The sequence below is a fragment of the Miniopterus schreibersii genome (genome assembly GCF_964146895.1).
Source record: "Miniopterus schreibersii genome assembly, chromosome: 4".
Lineage (NCBI taxonomy): Eukaryota > Metazoa > Chordata > Mammalia > Chiroptera > Miniopteridae > Miniopterus > Miniopterus schreibersii.
The window spans coordinates 43,315,526-43,343,010 of record NC_138105.1 but is presented as its reverse complement, the minus strand read 5'-3'; the positions used below and the strand labels follow the sequence as shown (position 1 = coordinate 43,343,010).

General features: G+C 42.9%; 1 protein-coding gene across 3 annotated transcripts in view; it reads left to right on the top strand.

Moving 5' to 3' along the window:
• NR3C2 (nuclear receptor subfamily 3 group C member 2) overlaps positions 1 to 27,485 on the top strand; it is a 284,027-nt gene that overhangs the window by 241,449 nt on the left and 15,093 nt on the right. For all 3 annotated transcript variants that reach the window (XM_081136385.1, XM_081136384.1, XM_081136383.1), the window contains exons 7-8: positions 11,507 to 11,637; positions 17,509 to 17,666. In XM_081136385.1, the coding sequence (XP_080992511.1) occupies positions 11,507 to 11,637; positions 17,509 to 17,666 (289 nt within the window). The remainder of the gene's footprint in view (positions 1 to 11,506; positions 11,638 to 17,508; positions 17,667 to 27,485) is intronic.

Below are 27,485 nucleotides of genomic sequence, written 5' to 3'. Positions count from 1 at the left end.
GGAAGAGCGTAAGTTGCAGGTTGATACAAATATTTTATTGCACTAGGAAAAAGTGATTTGCTATCACCTTTCACCCAAACAGTAGTCTAGCAACACTTCTAATTTCAGCTGTTAACTTTGTTCACATTCTTGAAATTCACTAGTTATCAAGTAGGAATCTTACCCTTTTATAGCTCCTTTTTACAAGGGAGGAAACTATGGTCGTTTATTAAAATTAAGCAATTCTATTTAAAATTAAAATTAAGTATCTATCCCAAATGTCCCTATTTGAAGTCACCGAAGGTTTCCTGTCTTCTATTGAACCATCTGTGGTTTGCAAACCATTAAATTTCCAGAAATTAGTATTAAAGTCTACAGCCTACAAAAATGAGGCTTGGAAGTACTAAAAAAAATTCCATCACTAGAGAATACCATTCTCTTATATCCTTTCTATGAGCAGAGCAATTCTGGCCATAAGTCTTAACGTAGTGAGCACTTGTTCGGTGCTCATAGGGCTCCAAGTACCCTGTTGGGTGTTTTGACCCTTGTTTAACAGTAAAGAGTCCAGGCTCTGAGAGCAGACTCTTGGATTCAAATCCTAGATTATTATTTTTAGTGAGATTTGACTTTCTTTTTTTTCCACTTGGAATAAGTAAGTCACTTTATTTCATCAAGAATTACTCCTGCTCCTCTGTCAAGGACTCATATAAACTTCCTTACCAAAGCCCAGTCTCAAAACATGTGGTTCACTAGGCCTCAGCGTGTCGGGGGAAGGATCAGGCCAGCCTCTGAGCCCTTACCGGAGGGCTGCGGGTAGGAGGCCCTTCCAGCAGGAACGAATGCAGTGCTATCCATGTATTTGCCTTGGCCAAAGCCCCCCACCATTGGTAGAGGTAGCAGACAGTGAGCTAATATTCTCTTTTAATATTCTGCAGTTTGCCATGTTCCTTTCCTTATCCTAGAGGGAGATATTTAGTCACATATCTGAGGCACAGGCATTTCTCACATGATACAATAGGGAGAGTCATGAACATTTTGCTTAGAAATCACTTTTTTAAAATGAATTATATTGTAACTAGCCTGTGAAATTCACAATTCAGTGACTACTAAGATTAAACCTTTAGTCAAGCCAGAACATCGTTGTAATGTGTGATTTATCAGAGACAACCCCCCAATGTAATTTTCTCTAAAATCTGAGTTTTCACAGTGGGGTCATAGCTGTGTGTTCTCTTTCCTCTACCAAAAACATGTGTCCTTGTACCCCAAAGAAACTGCTAACCATATAGTATTTCAAAATCTAAGGTACAGAGCAATGTTTTACCAAAGACTATAAAAAATTTATGGTAAAAAAATTTATTTCCTGATTTCTAGGACTGTCCTTGGTAAATTACGGTTGCCATGTAACCACGCCCGTTCTAGATTTTTAGATCGTCAGGTGTTATTTTGATCTGTGTAACATCCATTAAAGCCAGTGGAAATTGTGATGCTTAAGTCCAAGGGCAGTTCTATGAAAACATATCCCTTCTGGAACATCAATTAAGGTGACAAACAAAACCCTGAATTGGCTGTTAACTATTACTCGGCTTGACCATGTAAAATGAATGAGAATAGATGGGTGTCATGGAGACCATTGGGACACCAATCTCCCTGGCAGAGTGTCCAGTGAAGCAATGACCACAAAAAACATTCGCCAGCTATCTGGATCTGCCCCGGCTGTAAATAAATGACGTAAGTACTATTAAAATGAACAGACATCAAAACCGCAACTAGGAAAATGGTCCTCCTACGGAGATATCTTATTTGTCCGTTAAGGAAAAATCTAGTAAGACTGTGAAAAAAAATTAAAAGCCATAAACTGGAATAATTTGAATGCTCAAATTGAGGTCATTTTTATTCTAATTAAAGCTTGGGGGGAAAAAACAAAAACCTGTTTCTGCATCTGTTTTTTAGGAAAATAATAAGGCTGAGACAGGGACCATCTGTTAACACTGACCATATAACAAGATGTTAGATTTACTCAGACGTAACGATGCGGTTTGCAGTATCAGATGTAAGGAAGGGCTGGTCTTTCAGATCTGCTGTGATAACGTGTGTGCACCACACCACTCAAGCTATTTAACTCTCATTGACACTATTGCTGTATACACTCTAGCAGTCACCCACACACATACACACAAACACACACACACCCTAGGGCAATTTATGGAAGTAATAATAGCATGTTAGCAAACATGTTCACTAAGAGGCCTCTTCTTGAGATTCCAGGGACTTCTCAAGTGCCGTCCTAAGTGAGCATTGCTGTGGGGTGTTTGTTTCTATATCTGAAGCACAACTCAGCATCTGTGAAGTCATTGGATGTACCTGTCCTCAGTAGCTGCCAGGTACTTATTAAGCACTCACATAATTTTGGACCAATGCACTGTAAACATAACGAATCAATCCTAGAAAGAGATGTGACTTCTTATCGGGAAGGACACAGCCCTTCAAAGGAATCAGAGTTGCCTATTGTGTAATCCAAGGGCTAATGTGAAACACTTTGAAGGTTTATTTTTGTAGGTACTTACTAAATGAAGTGATGTCTTACCTAAAATAAAGGGGTTTGGCTAAAGGATTTCCAGTTAAAAAATGTTATTGTACCTTCATGGGCTCCTGGAAGTGGAGTCAGGACCCTCTGTGCTTTGACATCATTTATAAAATCAGCCCACGTGAGGGGATTACAGTTATGAAGCATGAATTCTCTGAAAGAGAAAGGAGTGATAAAGGGAGTTCTCTTTTCCCTCCCCCCTTCCCCCTTCTGTACCCAAACTACCATAGACAGGCCTTTGGTGAGCTGTTTCTGATGAGGTTTTCGAAATTATGGTTTATTAAAGGATTTTTACTCTTCCTGTTTTCAAAAGGCATTTAGTACAGCTTGCCCTAAAAGCATTGATACAGCAAGACACAAAAAGGCAAAAAGGGCAAGTCCTCAAAGTAAGGGATAAAAGAAATATATATTATAAGAGAAGGAATCAAAAGCCTGAACCCTAAGAGGAGTTACATAATTAAACACAATCTTAGTTTCTTAATCGCTATCAAAGTATAGTAGGTAGGATCATGTTTTGCAGACATTTTTTTTTAATTAAGAAAAATTTTAATTGTGATAAAATATCAGTAACATAAAATGTACCATCTTAACCATTTTTATATACAGTTCTATAACGTTAAGTACATTCACCTTGTTATGGAAACAAGTCCCCTTTCCCTCTCCCCTCAGCCCCCAGCAACCACCATCCTACTTCCCTTTTCTATGAGTTTGACTACTCTAGGTACTGCACTGGCTTATTGCACTTAGCAGCGTGCCATTAAGGTTTATCCGTGTCGTAGCATGTGTTTATCCATTTATTTGTGGATGGACACTTGGGGTGCTTTTACCTTTTGGACACTGTGAATGGTGCTGCTGTGAACACGAGTGTGCAGGTATCTTAGAGACCATGGTTTCAGTTCTTGCAGAGATTCTTTCAGTAGAAGTCAGCTTGCGTGCTCCCTGTAGAGGGAAGACCACAGCTTGAGGAGTTCCTGTAGGCGGTCAGGCTGGCCTGGAATGCTCTGTGGGCTTAACAGGTGCCTGTGTGTCAGCATCTGCCTATCAGAGTAGAACATGAATGCGATTCCAGGATTGCCTGTAGTTTGAGGCAATAATTTCCCAAATCAGCTGCCTCCAAATGGGCCTACGGATAACTAGAGGACGAACTTTTTCAAATGTATTTTTGGTAGTGTCTTGGCAAGCTGGTACTTGAGTACTAAAGCAAGAGTGTTCCTTCAGACAGCTGTTGGTATTCTCATAATGTGAAACAGGGCAACACTGTTATCATATAATGATGGCAAGAGGGCCCTACACATACAAAAGTTGTTCAGATTGTTTAGCTAAGTCACAAAGAGGCAGCTCGCATACAAATCCTTTAAATTGTGGCTGTCCTTCCCACTCTGATTTTAATGGTCCTTTTTCTTACTTCCTGTCTTATGTGAATACAGTCCACTTCCAACCATACATTTTCTCAAAAGCCAGGAAAAAAGTGTTTTCTAACTCTGATTATTCACTTTTGTTCCAAGTGAATTAGGTTTGGAAACATTAGATTATTTTAAAACTATTTTCAGATGATCATATGATTATAGTTCAGTGCAGTGGCTGTTCCAAGAGAGGACCAGATGAAATGATAGCTGTGAATAAAATTGGTGTCCTAGTTGGAGAAAATGACAAGTTTACAAAACTCCGGAAATTTTTTTTTTTTCTGAAGGGTTTCTTTAAAAATATTTGAGAACTATTTTCCTCATAGATTTCAACCAAGGTCTTTGGAATTGGACTGGGTCTCTATGCACATTTTGGTAGTTGTATTTATTTATTTATCCAAAAGCAGAGGTTATTCTGTTCCTGCAAATGAAACAGTGTTTAGAAATGGATGATGTGTCCACGATTCACAAGTAGAGACTGCTGGCTATCAGGTGTTCAGGTCTGGTGCTCACTTTAATGTAGGGATATTTCCTAACTCAGTAATCTCCTGCTGCCTTTATATTAGTACCCTGGCCAAGGGCGGCGTTTGCATTCACTTTCATCTTTTAGAAGCATTATACAAAATTCATCTCTTTCCCAAAGTAGTCCATTTTATTTTTTACATTGTTCTACTCAAAATGAGGTAAGATTATTAAATGAATAAAAGCGTGTCGCAAAAAGATCTTGGTGAGGTAATACTGCAAAATTAATGTCTGTGTCATGCCAAAAAATTGTCCTTGTTTCAACTTCTTTGGATGTACATTTCTGTGCATTTAATCTAATTGTGCAAAAATGATGTGATGCAAAGTATGTTTTTAAGGTGGCCTATTTTCTTGAAATTTCAAGCTAGGTTGAATTACACAGCACTCTTCATTTAGAGAACTCAGTTTCATGCCGTACGAACAGCAATGGAATTTGAAAACACAAAATCTTATCACATAATGGGGACCAAAGGATAAACAATTGAGTGAATATAACAACGAAACATATGAGGTTGTAAAGCGACATTATGGAGAAAAGAGCTAAAAACTGTTGGGCTGGTAGCATGGAGAGAGGAAAAGGCATAAGGGCTGTATTTTTTTTTTAATTTTTAATTCTTTAATGATTGTTTGACATACAATATTAGTTTCAGGTGTACAACATAGTGATTCAGCATTTATATGCCTTATGACGTGATCACTACAATAAGTGTAGTAACCATCTGTCACCGTACATAGTCATTACGATATTATTGGCTATATTCCCTATGCTGTTCATTACATCCCCATGGCATTTTATAACTGGAAGTCTGTACTTCTCAATTCTCTCCTCCTTTCTTCCTGTCTCCTTGCCCCCTCTGGCAGCCACTACTCTGTTCTTGTATGATTTCACTTATATGTGCAATCTAAAAAACAAAACAAACAAAATGGAACAGAAACAAACTCATAGATACAAGGCATGAGTTTTGAAGTAAAAAACACACACCTGCATTTGGCTCCTGGCTGCATCACGGACCTAAATTTCCTTATCATGCATGAGGATCATTCTTCACAAGGCATCGTGAGGATTAGGGAGAAGAAAGCGAGCTTTGTGCATGGTGGGCGCCCCATAAGGGAAGACCCCGGGGTTACTCAGGTGCTTCAGGACTTGGAGATGCCGTTCACAATGATGTAAAGATGCCTTCTTTAGGTGTGCGGTCTCCCATTAGCATTCTAATCTGTTTTCAGGCAGCATCTCAGGTCTCTCTTTAAGTGGCCTCTAATCTGTGTGTAGATGTTTAGTTACCACATCCGATAACAGAAACACTTTGACACAGATGTGTTTAGTTCTCATGTTCTGCACGAGGCAGGAGCCTTCCACCCTCCTGAAAAATCGGCCTTCTCTCTGGTTGGTCTCTTGATTTCCCATCCTGCACATGGAAATAACAACAGTAATAACACAGTATTATTTTCCTGAAAAGTCCTTTTAAGAATTTGATTATTTTTTGTTGTTTTTAAATATGTTTTTATTGATTTTTTTTTTTTTTTTTTTAGAGAGAGGGGAAAGGAGAGGGGGAGAGAGAGAGAAACATGGATGTGAGAGAAATATCAGTTGGTTTCCTCCTGTGTGCTCCCTAACCCAGGATCAAACCCACAGCCTAGGCATGTGCCCTGACTGGAAATGGAACCTGTGACCTTTCAGTGCATGGTACAGCACTCCCCCAGCTGAGCCCCACCGGCCAGGGCTCTTGGTTTGTTTTAACCAAAATGATCATTGGTCTTTCAAGAAGAATTTTACTCTCTCCATTATATTTTTTAAAAATAGCTAACATGCGTACAGTATTTAATAATTTAAAAACTTCTGCACAATTGGTTCCTACATCCCTGCAAGTTTGGAATTATTATTATTATCCCTATTTTACATATGACAAGCCTGGGTCTCAAGAGCCACACAATCCCAGGCTCACAAAGTCAGCACATGGAAGGGCTGATGGATTGCACATCTCTAGGGCCTATTGTGACAAAGCCAAGGGTGCTTGCCTTGCATCCAGCACAAGGTAGCTTAAGGGATCAAATGCACGAGTGCACTTTTAACTGCACTGCTTCAAATGCTTGTTTCATTATATTCTGTGGACATCCTGATTCACAATCTGCCTCACCCCATTTTACAACCTAAATCTCGTCCCTTTTTGAGAAACTTTTTGAGAGCTTCACAAAGGCTACGTCTGTTGTATTAGCCACTTTATCTGTAAGTTTTCAGTATTATTTTTCTTGAATCTTCATTATCATTTGCAAATTTGTGTCTTCGATTATTTTTGTTGTCTTCATAGTTCTCTCTCCTTTTTACTTTTCTTCTCTCTTTCATTTGTTCATGCAAATATTTATGATTGACACATACTCCTCCATCATATTCTATTTGACATTCAAAATGGTTAGCCAGGCCTGGAGCTTGCCTTTAAGAAGCTTGTAGTTAGCAATCAGAATGCTGGAACTGAAATGAGGCTTTTTCTTCTTCTTTAAACACCATATAAATTCTTTATTTTAAAAAAAGACTTAACTATATAGCCAAGCTCAAAAGAAGAAAAAAAAAGTGCGAGAACTAGGAATTCGCAGCTAGAGTGGTTTAACTTGGAGCTAAAGCTACAGTTGGCCCACAAACCATTGGATGTGATAGATGCCTGTGGGGTGGGTATTAGAACACCAACAGGAACAGCAGACGAGAACTGAAACTCCAGCAGGGCTGAGGCCTGAAATAGAGCCCCCTACATAGAACCAGTGATCTGTGAAGATTTTTCTGTCTACTAACAAGGAAAGTAAAACTCAACAAGCCAGCCAGCCAGCCCAGGTACATGGCAAGGAAACTGAAAGAAACAAGAAACACAAGCCTGCACCACATCATGTGTGGGGTCTAAATTTAAACTACACGTCTTGCAAAAAGCATTCAAGTTGAGAAATTAACATAAAAACTGGTCCAGAACAAGTGAAATGCATATAGCCCTGACAATTACAAATGCTAAGACTTCCTACAGAGTCCCATCTACAAGACCGTGCCCCTGGGTTTCACCCAGAAGACTAATATAGCCAAACAGTACATGGTAGACATGCATAGTAGCATCCCAAAAAATTGAACAAAATAAAAAGTTCTGGGAGAAACTATAAAATAAATATGTTAAAAGTATTTAGAAATATAATAGGTAAAGATATAATTTAGAGAAGATGTAACTATAAAGTAAGAAATATCTTATGCAAAATAAGTGAGAAAAAACTAAATACAGCATTTCTAGGCACCTAGGCTTGAAAAATATTGCCATTATAATTAAAACACTGTAGACATTCAATAGAGTGGACACAGAAAAAGAAAAAAAAAAATTGTTAGGAAATAGATCTGAGAAAATCACCTAGAAATTCAGTACAATGTGATAAGATAAATAATATTAAAGGGAGGTTAATGTGGAAGACAAAATGAGAAGGTCCAACACACTGCTAATAGGAATTCAACAAGAAAAAATTGCACAAATGGAATGGGGGTGATAGTTAAAGAAATAATCACTAAGAACATTTCAGAGCTGAAGATATACCTACACTTGCAAGTCAAATAAGGACATTGAGCCCTGAACAGGAGAAATAAGACTCAGTCTGCACCTCGGTACTTCACAGTGAAACTGCAGACATCAAATTAACAAAGGAAATTTTTTAAGCTAAAAAAGAAAATGCAGGTTACCTAGAAAAGAATGATGATTAGACTAAGATGAAACTTCCCAAAAGCGGCAGTAAAGGCCCAGGTGGGGTGGAATTCTGTCTTCACACACTCAGGGACACTATCCGTCAAGTTAGAAATCTGTAACTTTTAAACAATTATTCAGGAATGAAGGTAAAATAAAGACATCTCCAGACAACTTAAGACTGAAAGATGAACATTCAGCGACTAAGAGAATTTCCCCCACAAAAATCTTCTTCAATAAGAACTTGAACCGCAAGTAAAGAGGGAAATGCAGGAAACAGTGGTGGCCAAAGAACCACGCAGACTCTAAACAGACGTGGGGTGTGGGTGTGAGAGAGGCAATTTCAGGGGTGATTTGAATACAAGTTGCAAGTTAAAGACGAAAGAGCAGTAATGTGGAAGACGGGAAGCAGTAGACCAAAGATAAAGTAGGCTACATTTTTCTGTTTCTTATGGAAAAGCTATTGATTAACTTTCGATGTTTAAGTAAATAAGTTTATAACTTAATTATTTCAAGAGCAAAAAATAGAATGTATACCTTCTAATCCCAGTGGAGGAGCAAAGAGAGGGATTTAGTAGAAAGAAAGAAGGAAAGGAGGGGAGAAAGTTAAAATGGTGGGGGAAAAGTCCAAATATACCAGTAATCATGATAAACGAAAACAGATTAAAACCGAGCTGTTAAAATACAAAGGCTTTCAGATTTTTAAGATCTAGAGAGACATATGTCAAATATAATTATGTGGGAAGTTTAGAAATAAGGGCTTTAAAAAGAGGGGGCTTACCAGGCAAATTCTAAAGAAAGAGCCATAGAAAGAAAGAGACAGGAGGGAAGGGAGGAAATAATGAAGGAATAATATGAATATCACTAAAACTTGTTAAGGCAAAAAATACTAGGAATAAAGATAGTATTAGTGTTCTGGCCGGGTTGCTCAGTTGATTGGAGCATTGTCCCATATGCAAAAAGATTGCAGGTTCAGTTCCTAGTCAGGGCACATACCTAGGTTGCGGGTTCTAACCTTAGGGGAAGATTAAAATATATATATCAATAAATAAAATATTTTTTTAAAAAAATATATGGTATTAGTAATAGGAAAAAAGCTTATAATAAAATGAGCAAAGATATGAAGGAACAAATCACTAAAGAAAAAACCCACATGGTCAGAAAACATTTGAAACAATGTTCAGCCTACCAGTGATAATGGAAATGCAAACAGAATCAACAGTGGGGCTACTCTTTTAACCCCCATCAGATGGCAAAAAATTTAAATTGGATAATGACAAGTGTTGGTGGGCCGTGGAATAAAAGGACATGCTCACCTCCTGCTGCTTGGGAGGAAAACAGTGGATGTGCACAGACCTGTGGCTCAGCTGTTCTGCCCTGTTCTGTGTCCTGGAGATGGAATGTTCCTTGAGCATCGCTGCTCATAGCAGTAAGGAAGAAACACCCAGGCGCCCAGCAGTAGTGGGACGGGTTAGTGAACTGTGATAGCCGCACGAGGGAAACTTGTAGCAGTGAAAATGAACTAACTTAGAGTTACCTGTGTTAAAATGGATGCATCTCAGAATGACAACATTGAATAAAATAAGTTGCAGCCCTGGCTTGTATGGCTCACTGGTTAGAGCGTTGGTCTGCACACTGAAGGATCGAGGGTTTGATTCCTGGTCAAGGGCATGTACGTGAGGGAGGCAACCAATCAATGTGTCTCTCTCACATCTTTATCTCTCTCTCTCTCACACACACACACACACACATCTTTATCTCTCTCTCCCCCGTCCTTCCTCCCCCACCCCCTCCCTCCCTTCTACTCTCTCTAAAAATCAATGGGAAAAATATCCTCGGGCAAGGATTAACAAAAAAAATTAAAGTAAGTTGCAGACGGATTGCATATCTGGTTTCAAATTTACATAAAATAGAGTACTGTGTGCTGTGTTTGTGGATACATACGTGTGCAGTAAAATATACACACCTGTGAGGAAATGATAACCACCCAAAGTGAGTGGTTCCCTTGCATGAGGACGATGAATGGGGTCAGGGAGGAAGACACAGCAGACCTTAGCTCTGTCATGTTCAAGATGTAATGATCTGAAGCAGACGTCGCAAACATATGAGCATTTATTTGCATTGTTAATTCTGGATTGTAGATGCATAGGCTCCTGCTGTTATTCTCTGTGTGTGTTTGTGTGGGTGTATGTGTTTAAAATATTCCCTTAATTGAAATAGCTTCCAGCTTATTATGAGAGACATAATAATAATTACAATGCAGAGCAAAATGTTCTGTGTTGCATTGTGGGTTCTTTACAAATGGCTTTCAGAATCAAGATGAGATTTCTTCCAGTTGAATCCAAGAGTGCTTCCTGGAAGCGGCATCACAGTGTTGCTTTCCTACTGATGCCCACCTGCTTTCAGTCATTCATAGACTCCATGACCTTTTTTTTTTCTGTTTCTTTGGCCTTTGTCCTTTCCCATTTTTCACTAGTAGTCTCTTTTTCACTAATTACATTCTGCTCAATATAAAACAGTAATTACCCAGGGCCTCCCCAAAAATGTATTACTATGAGAAAATACATCTAAAAAAACTAAGTGATGTCTCACTTCTCATGGAAAGAGGAAGTAATGACTTCTGTGGTAATATATTGTGGATTTTTATGGAAACATTTGGGTCTCGTGGAGGGAGACGATTGGTTGGTTGGTTGTTTTAATGGAAACATGTGGCCAACTCCCATTTCGCTTTCTCCCTTTACCAGAAAGAGTTGAGTCAAGGTTCTCACCTCTTCAAATTGTGTCTAATTTCCCTTTTTAAACGTGCTTCTGCAAGCAGTTAACAAACATATTTCTAGGCCTCTGTAAGTGTGGGGGAGGGTCCATGTGGAAACTAGATTTGGTCGTCACTGTCTTGTGTTCATAGCATGCAGCACAGTCCTTCCAAATACAGTAGCGAGTGCTCAGTGTCTGACTGATGAGGGCTTCCTTCCACATCACAGTGGCTCCTCTGCTCTCTGGATGACCTCACTAGAACAACACACAGCGCAGTCAGTCAGGGTTATTCAACACAAAATGAAATGATGGCCCACTGAGAACGGCTGGCGTCAGTGTTTCTGATACATTCTTCAGGGTGCTGGTAAATGGCATGGCAGTGTTGGTCTCGACGCCATTTACCAGTCACTGCAAAAGGCACCCAGTTTGTCTTTAAAACGCACATCTGCTCCATGTTGACGCCCAAAGGAAGACTGGCTCAGATCTTGTTAGGCCGCCTTGGGCTGCCAGTCTGGGTTTGACAATGCACCTTGTTTTCTGAGACCTTTTTTTCATTTCCTTTGCAGAGAGAAGATGCATCAGTCTGCCATGTATGAGCTGTGCCAGGGGATGCACCAAATCAGCCTTCAGTTCGTCCGACTGCAGCTCACCTTTGAAGAATACACCATCATGAAAGTGTTGCTGCTGCTGAGCACAAGTAAGTCGGTGCCACCCGCGTGTTTTTCTGCCGTGTCAGATCATCTCCCCTTTCGGGAGTAGCCTATTTAGAGTATCAGGTAGTTGGTATAAAAAGGAAAAGTTTGAAGAGCCGAGAGGAGGGCTTTGGTCTTTGATGAACTAGGTTATTTGCAGAGGATGAGGGTTGGGGTATAGGAAAGAGCATGTCCCTTTCTCCTTCGCCCAACCACTAAATATTCATCGTCTGTTATGTGTATGGTGGACTGAGTAAGTGAGGCGCCGTCCCTGCCCTCAGGGAGTTTTACTGTAGGTAGATTAATACATTGTGGAAGGGATTGTCTACTATGAGAGAGATGGAGTGTCGGGGCCGCTCAAAGAAGGGAGGAGCATGGGCAGTGCTGGGGATGAGGGAGGGCTCCAGGGGGCGTGGTCCTTGGAGAGCTGGGGAAGGGTTGTGGGGCTGGGGATGCGGGAGGGCTCCAGGGGGCGTGGTTCTTGGAGAGCTGGGGAAGGGTTGCGGGGCTGGGGATGAGGGAGGGCTCCAGGGGGCGTGGTTCTTGGAGAGCTGGGGAAGGGTTGCGGGGCTGGGGATGCGGGAGGGCTCCAGGGGGCGTGGTTCTTGGAGAGCTGGGGAAGGGTTGCGGGTCGGGTCTGAGGAGTGGGACGGCAGTCCCGGCTAGGAACTGTGTGAGTGGGCGTGGGAATGTGGAGAGCATTCCAGGCAATAGCACTTACTTCTGGGGAGGTGTTGTGCCTGTTAATTTTTAATTTTTTATTGTATTTAAGTATTTAATTTTCCAAGGTGCATCCGGTTATACTGGGCTGGGGAGGAGTGGGGAATGAGGCTGGGATGTAGACTGGGCCCGGATCTCAGTCCCTATTGAAGACATCTGGCCTTTGCGGGGTGGGCAGAGGACACAGCACTGAAGGCTTTGAGCAGCAGGGTGACGTGATCAAGGCTGTGTTTTATGGCTTTATGAAGATGTGTCTGGCAGGACACTGGATTAGAGAGGAAACGGGGTGGGGAGAGGCAAAGACAGGATTTATCCTGACTAGAAGCACAGAGACCTGTGAGGCTGTTGAAATGCTGGCCTGGATGATGATGATGGTTGGCTGGCAACGGACAGGAGCAAATGCATTTAAGAAACACTGCAGAGTCGGCCTTGGCAACTGACCAGAAGAGAAAGTAAACATGGTCTGGGTCAGAAGTGACACAGGTTTTGAGCACAGAAAAGTGACCAGGATGGCAGTGATACCATTAAGAGAAGTGTGTTAATGTTCGGACTTGGAGCAGACTTTATGAAGTAAAAAAATGTTTATTAATCAAAGAATTTATATGCATAACCCATGGACACAGACAATAGTATGGGGAAGGCCTGGGGGTGGTGAGGGGTGGAGGGGATCAATGGGGGGGAAGGATTACATCTGTAATACTTTCAATAATAAAGATAAATTTTAGATTTTTTTTTTAAAAGGATAGGTTAATTTTTAGATCTATATTAATAGGCCAAAAGACAGAGACAGTTTGGATATTGAGATAGAAACTTGAAATTATTCTTATAGAAAATTGCGGTTTAGACTCTACTGGTGAGGGAGTTGCCATGCCACAGAAAGATGAAACCAGGTCCAGTTGACTACATGAAAGGGGATGGCACAGGCCGAAGGGACAGAGACACAGCTGTCAGAGAGGGGGGTGTACAGTGTGAAGGCCAAGGCTTGGTTTCCAGCAGGGACTAACGAACAGCCTGGTTTGCACAGAGCGAGTTGAGACGCCTGTGGGGCTGACCATTAGGCACTGGGCAGGTGCCAGATGGCCAGGACTCGCGGTTGGATGGGAAGCTTTTTTAGGCTTCTGGAACCAAGTATGAGTTGACAGCATAAGATGCCAGAAGAGACAGGAGAGGACAGGGTTAGCCTTGGCACAGATATGGAGCACCTTTTCCTCCGACAAGGGCACAGGCATTTCCAAACGGGAAGGAATTTGAGGAAGCTCACATCGGACAAGGGTGAGACCAAGAATGATGGCAGGAGACCGTCTGGAGAGGAAATCCCTCAGTCACATGCTGTGGCCACCGAGGAAACTGAGACACATTCTGGATGCCAGCGATGCCAGGGCGAGTGGCATGGACGTCAGAGGAGTTGCAGTTGTTGAGTGACCGCCCACCTGGCCTAAGCAGAGAAGCTGTGGCATCCAGAGCTTGCCCAGCCCTTCCTCGGCCCATGAATCAGAGCTGGGGAGGCAGCAATAGGCGTTTGGAAGAAAGAGGCCAAGATAACGAGGGCAGGATGGATAAGGAGAGATGTTATTTCCAGCAAAGAGGCACTGGTCTGCAGAGGAGTGAGCCTCGGCCAGGTCCGGCAGGAACAGGCATGCAGTGGTGACCGCAGATCGGAGTCCACTTCATGTATGTTTAGCACCTCGCAGTTTTTGAGGTGTTTTCCACATATTACCTAATTTAATGCTTAAAACAACCCTGTGAGATTGAGGGCCCCATTCTAGAGTTGACAGAACAGACACCAGGTGTTATTTGTTCAGTACTCTCTGTGAGTTAGGACTCTCCCCAGGGCTGTGGACGTCACGTCCAGTGCTGTCCCACCATCCCCGGAGCAGGGAGCAAGGACTGCAGAGGTGGGCTGGTGGTGCATTCACAGCCACAGGGACAGTGGGCTGGAGAGAGGGGTTAGTGGACTCCAGCAGAGGGGGCGTAGGCAGCCTGGCAGGGAGGTGGCTGCACCTCGCAGCTGTGTTTTGCTTGGCTAGGCCATGATTTTAAGTTGCTTTCGGCCTTTTGTCTTGTTTTATTTTCATAGAATTTGATTGCCAGGGGCAGGGCATGGTCTCTCTTTTGCCACAGGCCCCACCGTCCCTCACTATTTACACTCAGCCCATGTCCTCTAGGGCTGAGTTTGCAACCCCTCATCTGCCTGCAGGCTCAGGATCTAGGCTCTTTGTCCCTGCTCCTCAATTCCTCAAGGTGTCCATGCTTCTCGGGGGCTCCTTTTCCTCTCTGGAATGTAACCTTGGAAATACGGTCTCTAAAGTCAGTGACTGATCTCGTTCCTATTTCCAAGCTATGTCATTAACCATTACTGGTTAGAAAGATGTTTTAAATATATACTTACACACACACACACACACACACGAGATGATAGAAAATTTTAATGAAATATTTTTTTCTAAAACTTCATGCGATACTAATTCTTTATAAATTTTGACTACTCAAGACACCCTTTACTATACAGGGGTGGGCAAAAATAAGCTTACAGTTCTGAGTACATGAAAGTTTATCCTTGTATTATTTATTAATTTGTATATTTCAATGCAAACAACTGGGACCTATTTGTCCTTCCCTGAACATGTAATCAGCCAGCCTATAATCAACTCTGATATGATTTTGAAGCTGTCCAGGTTGATGTATTAGCTTCCAAGGAGCTCAGTGCTTTCCGTTCTGATTTTTTTATAGATGCAGAAAAGCAAAGTAAAAAGGTAGGAAAATAAGAATTTTATGAATCACAGAAACTGCGGGCTATAGTACACTTATTTTGCAAATCTGTGGAACGCCTGAATACCCTTCCTCTTACTTAGGACAAGAAGTTGCTGCCCAGCAGCTTCTGCCCAGCATATTAGGAGACTTCTTAGCAATGGCATCAAGAGTTTTGTGTCCCTCCTGCTCACAGAGGAGAGCAGACGGGCTTCCGCCATTGTCTCTCTGCTCTTCTCCAGCCAGTACATTCTGGACAATTTCCAGTAGCCGTGCTGCTTAATAAGTAAATTCAGAAAATCTGGGCAGACCTCCAAAATCTGAGGTTTTGCTTAAGTTCTCTTTATTTGTGGGTTTGTTTCAGCTTCTAAAATATCTAGCTGGAAAATTGGTACAATATATTTCAGTCACCACAGTAATATGTAAGTAATATTTCACACAGGTTGTTCACAATTTTAGAACTTCTGATAACACAGAAATATGAAGGTCTTTCATTAATCTTCGTATATGTGCCAAATAGTATTGAAATATAGTCATGAAATGACTTATTCTAATTTTAGGTAAATTTTTTAATGTGTAGAATGATACCCATAAACATGTCTAGATTGAAAAACAAAAGGTTTACTCCATAAAATGTTATAACTTAAAAAGTTAATATGTGGGTGGGAAGTGTATGCTGTTATTTGCAAACTTTCAGTTTCTTTTAAAAAGTTTTAGGCTAACTTTAAAATCTTGGTAGAAAACGGATCTATAGCTTTAATAACAACATCCTGGTTATTACTATCCTTCTTTAGTTTTTTAATACTTTCATTTATTTATTTATCTTTGTTAATCTTCACCTGAGGATATTTTTTCCATTGGTGTTTAGAGAGAGTGGAATGGAGGGGGGAGTGAGAGGGAGAAACATTGATGTGACAGAGACACATTGACTGGCTGCCTCCCACACAGGCCCCTACCTGGGTGGGGGGTCAAACCTGAAACTCAGGTACGTGACCTTCACCGGGAATCAAAGCTGAGACCCTGCAGTACGAGGGCTGACCCTCTAACCACTGAGCCACACTGACCAGGGCTTGTTTTTTTATACTTTTAAAACAAGATCTTAATTTTAAAGAGAAAAAAAACAACAGCTATCAAATATATAATGGATGACATTTAAGTCTTAATGCAAATGTCAAATATTTGAAACCACAACTAATATTGTGGAAGCCTCAGGAATTTGTGCAGTTGCTATTAGGGATTTATTTTCCCCCACAGAAATAGACTTAGGCAAACCACAGATCAAAAGCCTCAACAATTAAACTCAAGGAGAAGATTATTAACATAATATGTGAAGTTAATTTTGCAAGATAATCCATATCTTTGCACAAGACCACGGGGTTTATTTGCAAACTGTGGTATTCCTGGCTTCCAGGGTTGCACATAATATTCAGAAACATACTTAGCCTTTCTGAAGTGCTGATGACCTGTCAATTATTATGCATGCCAGTTATGATAAAGTGACAAGTATACTGTGTAATAAGCGACAGTAAAAGTGGATTCAAGCTCAGAACATTAATATCAGCTAGTCATTACATAAAAGGAAAGAAGAAAATATAATCTTTAAATTTCTACCTTATCAAAGATAAAGATGAACACGGTTTATTCTCTTGGAAAGTGGAAAGTGTTAGGTTTTTCCTTGGCTGCAGAGCCACTGCACACACAGACCAGTGCACCTGGCCACGCCCCCCCTCAGGTTGGGGGGGGGGCACATGACAGCCCCTCAATTGTCACGTGATCCGGGGCAAAAAGAATGGAAAGTGCTTCTTTGTATGCACATTTTCCCCTTGGTAGATGGCCAGTTTCCCCAAGTGTCTTTGATATTTGAACTTGAATATGAAGACATTGCTTTCTAATTCTAGCTCCAGCTTAGATTGTCTGTGGCTCTTCCAGTTGTCCTGGAAAATCAAAGGATATTTTCCTACCTCTGAGGTGTTGGCACGTCAGGATTCATAAAACACTCTGATGACAGGCCACAAGGCCATGATGCATTGTGATCAAGAGGCATGCTTTGGAAACAGACCAGCCTAGGTTTATATCCCTTTGCTGCCATTTATTGTGTCCTTGGACAAGTGTTTAAACCTCCAGTCCTCAAGTCTCCTCATCTGCAAAATTAGAGTAAAAAACGGTTATGTCATAAGACTGATGTCAAGATTAAGTGAGCTGATATATGCAAAGCGTATAACATACTCCTGATAAATAGCAGTTATTATTATTTTGCTACCAATAGATAAATGCAATTAATTGAGATTTAGTACCATTCTAAAAGTGGGAACCTAACAACCTCAAAAGAGTCTAGGCCATATAACTGCTAAGATGTGACAGCTGTTTTCCATCCTGGAAATTTACGTGTCTGTTTTCCTTAAACACAGTTCCAAAGGACGGCCTCAGAAGCCAGGCTGCATTTGAAGAAATGAGAACAAATTACATCAAAGAACTGAGGAAAATGGTGACCAAGTGTCCCAACAATTCTGGGCAGAGTTGGCAGAGGTTCTATCAGCTGACCAAGCTCCTGGACTCCATGCATGATGTGAGTATTGCGCCTTGATGCCTCTTAAACGCAGGGTTAGCAACCACACACTGTTCACCACATGAAGTGGGAGAGTGGAGAAGGTTCTCCGGACGTCAGGAAGAGTAGAGGTAAGTTATCCAAGCGGAGGAAGCAGGAGGTGAGGACTGATTCAGAAGGAAATTTTCCTCCAGATCCCGTAGGTAACAAACCTCATTTCAAGTCCAGGGTGTGGCTCTTTCCCCGAGGGCACGACCAGAGAAACGTGCACCTCAATGGCAAAACCCCTGTGTCTGGGCCCAGGGTCAGGCCAAGTTCCACATTTCTGTTTGCAGTTTAGGAAATGTTTGGCTAGTAGAACTGTTTGCTTTCTCATTGCATAAATAGTGTCCATCTTCTACAACTGTTCATCTAATAACCCAATCTTTCAAAAACATTATTAGTGGTGCAGCGCCAGCTTGGATCATCTCAACCTCTGCCAAATTTTGAATCCTACATTCACTGTTCTTCATAGGAGTCACCTTTCCTGTCTTAATGTAAATACAGAAAGCAAATTCTTGAGCTTCTTTCTTCTAATTTAACCAGTTACAGACGCTGTAGAGGTGTTTCCAGGTTTCTCTACAAAATATTGACTTGGATCACTTGCTTTGTGTTATGTCATTTAAAATGTGCTTCTTGTTTCACTCTCTAAGCAGTTTCTGCCTTTCTGGCTCAAAAAAAAAAAAAAAAAGTTGCATGCAGTCATGCTAATTTGGTTTTTCATATTTGTGAGGTTTTCATACTTTTGGGGGGTAAAATTTATCACCCAAGCTCAACCCATAGATTTGCATAAGAAACTCATCTTCAAATATTTCTCTGTTGTTGAGGAAGATATTGCAGGCTCGATGACCAATATTATAAGAGTATTCCTGTTGAACTAATGGTTCATCCTTCAGAAACCTGTTTATGCCTGTGGAATGTTACCTCTCTGTGGTTCTTTGGTAAAAGAATGTCCCTTTCCGGTATTTTGCACTGAAGACCCATTGCTATCGGGTCGGCCTTTGCTTTCTCTGAATTTTTCGCATGGTATGAGTCAGATTCCCAGAAGGTGAATTCAGGGATGGATAGTTTTGCTAATTACCAGTGGCCTAAGGAGTGTGGTTTAATGGAAAATGTTAAGAATCAGAAATGATGGCAAACCAGCCTTAGGGAAATACAGCAAATGATGCACTCCACAAGTCTACAACACACACAAAAGGAAATGAAGGAAGCCAGAGCATGGACTAGATCATCTACTTGAGAACAAGGGGCCCAGTTACTTTCTCCCGTTGGTTGTGTCAAAAACCCTTCAGAATGGTGCTTAGAAGGGGCCTTTGTGGTTCTTTCTTGATGAATTACCTTGTTTATTCAAATGTATGGGCAGGCGCAAGTGCATTATCTAAATGAGTGTGCATTTGTCATCGAAACACAAGATAATGGATCATGCATTCTGAAGCAATCTGCATGTAATGAGACTGACGACAGACGTTACACCTTTTTCAGAATCTTTGTGCCTTCAGCAGAGCAGCACAGTGGAAACACTCAGGGGCCACCCCAGTGGTCCATGTGTCAGACCATCATGTGCCAGCTGCTTTTGTGAGCCAGCACAGATAGGAACCCAAGTTGTCAAGCGGCTCTGTCCTAAGTGATGATTTTTTTCAAAATCCCCCCGAGCAAATTATTTTCTTTTTAGTATTTTTTAATCAAGGTATAATTGATACACAATAACCCAAACAGATTTAAAGTGTACAATATAAGAAGTTTGACACATATATACACCCAAGACAACAAACATGTCTATCACCCCAAAACTTTCCTTGTGCCCCTTTCTAATTCTTCCTACCTACCGCTCCCTAGTTGCTTTCTGGCAATGTCTATTAGTTTATATATTCTAGAGTTTATACAATCTGCTAATTTATATACTCTGGACTTTCATATACATGGAACCATGCAGTATGTAGTCTCTTCTGTCTGGCTTCCTTCACTTAGCATAATTATTTTGAGATTCACGCATCCTGTTGTACACATCAGCTCTTAGCTCCCACTCGCTGCTCAGGCGCACCCGTGGTACAGATCTTCCACACTTGGGCAGTCCAGTCCCCCGTGGCAGTCAGTCCAGACTGGGAGCTATTATGGAGGAAGCTGCATGGAACATTTGTGTGCCAGTCCTGGAATGGACATCACTCTCTTTCTCTTGGGTGAATCACTAGTAGTGGAATACCTGGGTCATACGGCCAATGCATTTCCATTTTTTGTGAGACTGCCAAGCTCTTTTCCAGAGTGGTTGTACAATTAATTGCACATTCCCTTGACGAGTGAGTTCGAGTTGCTGCACCTCCTTGCTGACACCTGGTATGGTTAGTCTTCCTAGGTGTAGCCACTGTAATAGCTGTGTGGTGATGTCTCACTGTGGTTTTAATTTGCGTTTCCCTGTGGATTAGGGATCTTAGCATGCGCTTATTTACTGTCTCTGTCTTCTTTGATATAGTGTCTGTTCAACTCTTTGGCTCATTTTTTTTAAAAAACTGAATTGCTTGTTTTTAATTAGAATGTTGAGTTTTGAGAGTTCTTTTCGTAGTCTCAATAGAATTCCTTTATAAGATATATGACTTGCAAGTATGTCCTCCCAGTCTGTGGCTTATCTTTTCATTCTCTTAGCAATATCTTTGGAAGGGCAGTTCCCCATTTTAATGAAGCCCAATTGACTACTGTTTCTTTTATGAGTCCTGTTTTTGGTATTATATCTAAGGAATTCTTGTCTAAGCTAATGTGACAAAGCTTTGATCCCAAATTTTTTCCTAGAGATTATTGTCTTTCATTGACTTATATGTAGTGTCTTGAAAACCATTCTTCCTGAGGAGTTTTGGTTGTCTCTGGTGGCAGGTAAAGCCAGTCCATCCTAACCCACTTTGGCTGGAAGGAGAATATTCTTTTGGGAATCATTAGAATCATTTTAATTCTAAAAACTTTATTTTAAAGGATAAAAAACGTTTGCTCTTAGAAGTAGCCTAACAGAAGCATCTTGAAAGTTCTATTTATATTCCTATTCCAGACAGAACATTGAAAAATGCATTGTAAGTCTAGAGGGACCTTTCTAACATTCGCGCTTACACAGACTTGAGACTGCCTACGGCTTTTTCATTAGAGTAAATCAGTGAGTCAGCATTTGTGGAATTTTCTTCCAGGGAACAAAGAGCCTCTGTGCTCAGAGCTGAGTTCTGATTCCCTCGTGGAAAGAGAGCATTTGTTCCTAAGAGTCTCACAAATAAGAACCCTATGAACATAAATCACAGCTCTGCTTTTAAAAGCATACATATTATGCCACCCTTCAGGACACATGTCCATAGATCTCGGGGCATGCGTGCACGGCTCCTGAGACACGTGCACAGCTCCAGGACACGTGGACTTGTCTCACATGGTGCACACTCGTGTTGACAGCACTGTGCCAAGGTGAGTGAAAGCAACATTCTCTGAGAGCACAGGTTGGCAGTTAAGTATCTGAATTGGTCAGCAACTTTAATGAATCATTAGTTCTCTGAGCATCAATTTTCCCCAAAAAAATTTTCAAAGAAAGCAGCTATGGTCAGGCTCCTAGGGATGGATGTATTTTCGCATTGCAAATGTTTGGGTGTTACACATAAAGCATATAGATTCCTTATCCTTCTAGAGAGAGTTGACAATTAATAGTCATTTTCTGGCTAGTCACTCTTTGTAAGAGTGACATTTAATTTCCTGTGTGTGTAAGCAGCACATTTCTAATGAATTTATGGGTAACTTCATTCCTAGAGATCAAGGACTATTTATATTATGATCAGTAAGTAGAACAGTTAGTTAGTGTTGCATGATGATATTAATAGTATTTCTTAGAGGCAAAAACCACACTTTGTTAAATAGTTTCAAGCTCATACTATTGTTTGACCTTGTAATCAACTTTATTTCAAATATACACTAGCAAAAATGTGCCTCATGCCTATCAAAATTGATAAGACTACAAAGGATATAAAATGAATGTGTGACACCAATCCAGTCCTCAAATAGCTTAAAGTCTAGGCAGGCAGCTGGCGCATAAGACAAGGCAGAAGGTAGTCAGGTGCTGAAATTAATTGGTCGCCTGGGTGGTGCGCCCTTTGAGAGCATGTGTGCTCGTACATTCATTCACTCGTGTGTCGATGATCCCCTGCCATGTTCTAGGATCAGCAGAATGCCTGTCCTTAGGAATCCCACACGGGTCGGATGGAGGAAGATGTTCCTCTCATTCAGCAAATACTTTCCTGTCTAAAAGTGTCAGGCACTGTACTAGGGGAAGAGACCCAAAGCCTGGCTTCTGGGAGCTTTCTGCCCAGTGGGGGCAACCAGACAGCACTGTAGAGGGCAGGGTGCTGAGGGCTGGGAAGAGGTGCGCGCACCATGCATGTGGGCTCACCGATGTTTACTCTGAGTTGGTGGAAAGCCTTGTTGAGACGGTCCAGGAGCCAGCTGTGCTGGGCAGGGAGCATGGAAGGCCCACAACGGGTGTCAGAGGATCTTTATTTTATGGAAGAAGAGACGGGCACAGAGAGTGATTTTTCAAGGTCCTGGGTAGCCAGTGGCAGCTGGGACCCCTTTGACTGGCTGTCTAGTGCTCCCGGCGTCCACCAGCGGGATGGAGAGCTTCTGGCTGACAGCAGCTCCAGCTTTCAGGCTGTGTCTTTGGAGATCAGCAAATAGTGGAGGAGCATAAAACGGCTGCGCGGCGCTCCGGCCTCCACACTCTCGGCTCCTGCGGGCAGCTTCTGGAATGCAGAGTTTCCGCGAGGCGCGTCACAGCCTGAAGGCAGGGAGCCTGGTGTTTATTAAAGTGTCACGCATGCTTAGCAGTGCCCAAAACAGAATGACACGTCCGGCTCAACACAAGCTGAGCAGGCTTCAGTGTCTCCGCGTCCGATCATAAGCCTGGGTAAGAGCTCCCTGTTGCAGACACCCGTGGTCACCGGACCTCGTAGACGCTGTTCTCTGTGTGACCGAAGGAAGCAGGGTGAAGGTCCTGTTGCTGAATAACCGCTTTCTGTGGTTGCAGAGAGGATGCGCCACGACCAAGTGTGTCTTCTCTGGCCAGGCTCTGGAGCCAAGGTTTCCTTACGCCAGGCCAGGGAAGGGGGGCGGGTGCAGAGGCTGACACAGGAGCTGCCGCACGTGCCCCCTGGGAGACGGCGCTCTTTACTTGGGGAGGGCGTGACGTCTCGTGACACAGTCGCCAGCCCAGCAGATGTTGCTGTAAGCAGCAGAGGCTACTGGTGCTCAGCAGGCACTTTTGCATCGGGCTGTGGCAGTGGTCACTTCCATCATGACTACACCTGAGCCGGCTGCGTTGCCGCCGTGACATTCTTACCGCCCACGGAGGACCGCGAGCCCCGGCTGGGCTCGGTCCCCCACTGGGACAGTCCGCCGCTTCCACATTGGATCCTGTCCTACGTCTCCTTAGTCAGTTTCCCCAAGAAAAGTCCTGAGGCCGAAATAGGAGCCCACCACGGAACGCGACCCGGGGACAGCAAAAAGCACGGTGCTCGGCATCCGTCAAGCAGTTTCATTCCCTTTTAAGTATGGACGCGTCCATACAGGGGCACAGCATGTGCCTTCCTGGAGGCGGCAATCTGGAGTTGGCCAGGTCAAGCAGGGAAATCGCCTTAGGACCACCCGCAGTGTAGGCGGGGAGCCACCTTCTCCGGCCCAAGCCACTTAGCCCTCAGTCAGCACAAAGGATTTCCACGTCCTGCAGGTCCCGGAGCTCGTAACCCCAGCTTTCTGCGCTTCCTGCCAGAGCTTCCTGCTAGAACTTACGGGGGGGGGGGGGGCTAGAGTTATTGTTTAAAACATGTTGGGGTGTGCTTGAGCCACTCTCTAATCTGCTGAGGGATGAAAGGTGTTTGATGAGGGAGACGATGGCAGATTGCTGTGAGGTGACCATCAGGAAGGATTGATGTTGGTGAACTGAAAACCCTTGCCCTGGGTGTTATCAGGACACTGCTGGTGATAAATCGAGGCTGGCTTGTGCTGCTACAGTGTGTGGAGGGGAGGGTGACAGTGAAATGAGGTATCTGATTCTGTATCTGTAATAATGCGCCCAGTGCTGGCAGTTCCACAGGTATGTGTGTGTGTCAGAGAGAGATCAAGATTCAGAGCCACCTTCTGTGGCTCTGAAACACAGAGTGAAACAACTGTTTAATATCATCGTTAGCGGTGTGAATGCCTTCCTCTTCGACAAGACCGTGACTAAGATTCTAAAAAAGGGAGAGTTGTTTATTCCAAAGTCAGCTAAGGGAGCAGAGCCCCGTCTCCCAGGGCACCAGGGGATGGCAGGGATGGGAGGACACCAACTGTGTGAACCCACTCCTCCCGAAAAAGAAACCTTAGGTAAAGATTCCAAATTAAATGAATAATTGAGATGTCAAATGTTACTGTCTAGTTGGTGAAACATATGAAGAGTTATTCATGGTTTTAGTGTCTTCTGCATTCCTGGGGCAGACAGGGACCAGCATTTGCCTTTAGGGTTCTCACATCCAGGGTGCAGCGTAGTGCAGAACTCACTGCCCTGCCTGAATCGTGCTAAGTGCTTATTTTCATTTAAAACATTTTTATGTTTTTATAATTGGGGGGAAAACATCAAATATATTTAAAACTAAAAGTGGGAAAGATGGAAAAGTAGGTCAGCATGTTCTGTTATTTCAATATAGTAGATAAATATGGAATTGATGACCGGGTGTGGCGTGGAAAGGTTGGTTTTATGTGCTTGTAGCTGGAGCCACGCAGCCCCTGGAAGACGTAACTCCTTGCAGGTGTGAAGGTGTCCTTACCTGTTCTCCTTTGTTCACACTGTAGTGGTTTAAGGGCAGTGTCAGTCGGTGGCCCTGACTGTGCATCCCCAAGCTCCCCTAGTTTGCATCAGTTCATACTGTGAGAGGTAGCAGAACAGTTGGATTACTGTTCCTCTAAGCCTGTTGGAAGGAGATCTGCATGAGCAGGACCCTACACAAGAGACGATGCTTCCAGTGCCCAACTGTTTCATGTTCTGTGGAGTGAGACATTCCCATCTCAGCTACATGTCCTGAACAGTCCCCAGGGGCTGTGCAGAGAAGGGCTCTGCCTCTGCGTGTGAGGGCAGGCAGGCAGGCACACACAGCAGCCTCCAGGCCAGGCGCAGGGCTGGTGCTAAGGATGCATCCCAGCAAAGGAGATTCGGTCCCTGCCCTTGCAAAGCGCCCAGTCTCCTGGGGAGCATAGGCTGGTCCGTGGGGAGCTCCAGGGCAGCGGTAGAGGCTCCATCGGAACTGTAGGGCCACAGGCAGAGTGTCCGCAAGGGGAAGAGGCAGGTGCAGATGGGCCTGGCATGAGGGGAAGGAAACGGTTGGTAAGCTGAGCCCCAAAGACAAAGTAGGAGTTTGTCAGACCAACAAAGGGAAGCTACTCCAAGGCAAAGCAGTTCATATTCCAAGGGAGAGAAAGCATGATTTTGAGAAATGGAGGATTTCACTGTGGACCAGAGAGAATGCAGACAATAAAGGGACCTGAACCACGTGGGCTCAGGAACCTCTTGAGGGGTTCCGAGTCCATCAATAGAGAATCTAGAGTGCTCTGTCCAATGCAGAAACCACGAGGCACATGTGGATATGTTCATGCAAATTAATTAAAATTAAGTAAAGTTAAAAATTTAGTCCCCTAGCCACACTGGCCACATTTCAAGTGCTTGGCAGCCACCATTTGGGACAGTGTAGAAAGTCTTTATAGACAGTGTTGATCTAGGGATCCTGCTAGAGGAGGGGCAGGGGAAACAAAGGGCCAGTTAGGATGCTGGTGCCGTAGTCCAGGTAAGAAGAGATGGAGGGCTAAGTTAGAGCAGGGGTGGGGGTGGGGATAGTCAAAGAGATACTCAAGTAGTGGAATGGATGGCTCCTGATGTAATGTGATAGGACATGGAATTGAGAGAGGAGGGGCAGGTCTAGGTGACCCCCAGGATTTGGAGGTGGAGAGCTTGGTGGGCAGGACCAGCACAGAGGAGAGGAGCTTTGTGAGAGATGCTGAGCATGTTTTGGATAGACTGGCATTCAGGTGCCCTTAGGACATCCCAGGGGAAGGGTCAGGTAAGCAGTGGACTCTGTGGAGATGAAGAGGGGGAAGGCCAAGTGTGAGACTTGGAAGGTGGCAGCACATGGTGGTCACTGAAGCCTGGTGGTAGGTAGAACTGCCCAGGCATCGCTGTGGCGAGAAAGGCCCAGAACTAAACCCAGAGGAAAAACTGGCCAAGGCACCAGCAATGGGAAGGGGCCTGCAGGGTCTGTGGAGCTGCTGCTGAGCTGAGTAGGCAAAAAGAGCGACATAGCGGGGCAAGCCAGAATGTAGCACGTTTCCCACTGTGCAAATGGGTCCAAGGGGCAAAAGCTGCAAAAGGTCAGTTAGCAAACAGTCTGAGAACTTTCAGTAGCGATGGCAACAAGGTAGTTATTGAGAAGAGTAGCTGGTTGAGTTAACTTGTGTTACTGCTCACTAGGTTTCCAGTATCTACACCAGAAGCCCAAAGCAAACAGGACAAAGGTTAACAAAAAAAACAAAAACCACCAAAGTGTTGTCCAGTAAAGCTCCTTAGCAAAATTGCTTTAATAAATAGAGAAGAAGTGTGAGTCTTTCTGTTAGGTGGTGATATGTACGTAAATGAGCATTTTGAATGTAGCTGCGGGAATGTGCAAAGTTTTTGTGTTTATGTGTTTTAAGTACAGCTAAGAAAGCACAGCGGCTTAGCGAATTCTGTCTTTGTAAATAACCCAAAACAAACGTGACGACAAACTCTGACCCATGTAGGAGTGGTTTTGAATTAGTGAAAGCTTTGTTATGTACTATGTGCATATACATGCATACTGTGCGCTAAGTCCATGAATAGGCTGCATATGCGTATAGACAGATACGAGTGGCAGTGAAGAGATACAGGCATAGATATGAGTCTGGCATCAGCAGCACCCACAGCACTGCAGCGCTGTTCAAGTCACGATTTTATCAGTGACACACATCCTGAGTCCTTTCTCACCGTCACTTTCATCTTACACCTGAGTTCCACTTGGGTTGATCATGGCTTTCTATGGCTGACTTAATCTGGGATATTTCCTTACCTCGTTGGAAAAGATTTAAAACATTTAATATTTTCAGTGGCTAATGTTTAGACTGTTTGAGACAGTGCTTACCAACTGGTCGATAGGCAATATTCTAAGATGGAGTTGTAATATATTTGAGAGAAAAGGGGAAAAAATTCAATAAAGGAGTTTGTCATTTTTTTAAAATTCTGGTAAAATACACAAACATACAACTTATCACTTTAACTGTGTAATTCGTTAGTGTGACGTGCATTCACATTGTTATGCAAACAGTCTCTAGAACTTGTCATCTGCAAAGCTGAGACTCTCTACCTATTAAGCAGTTGCCTGTTCCCCCTGCCCCAGCGGTAGCACCCATCACCCTGTCTCTAGGAATCTGAGGTTCCTCATATGTGAACTTACACAAGATTTGTTCATTTGAGAGGGGCTTATTTCACTCAGCATATTATCCTCCAGATTCACCCATGTTGCGGCACGTATCACGATTTCCTCCCATTTTAAGGTGAATAATATTCCAGTGTATGTATATACCACATTTTGTGTACCCATTTATCTTTCGATGGACACTTGGGTTGCTTCCACTTCTTGACTATTGTGAATGATGCTGCTGTGAACAAGGGTGTGCTTATATCTCTTCAAGATCCTGCTTTCAGTTATTTGAGTATATTCTTAAAAGTTGAGTTGCTGGGTCATATGATAATTCTCT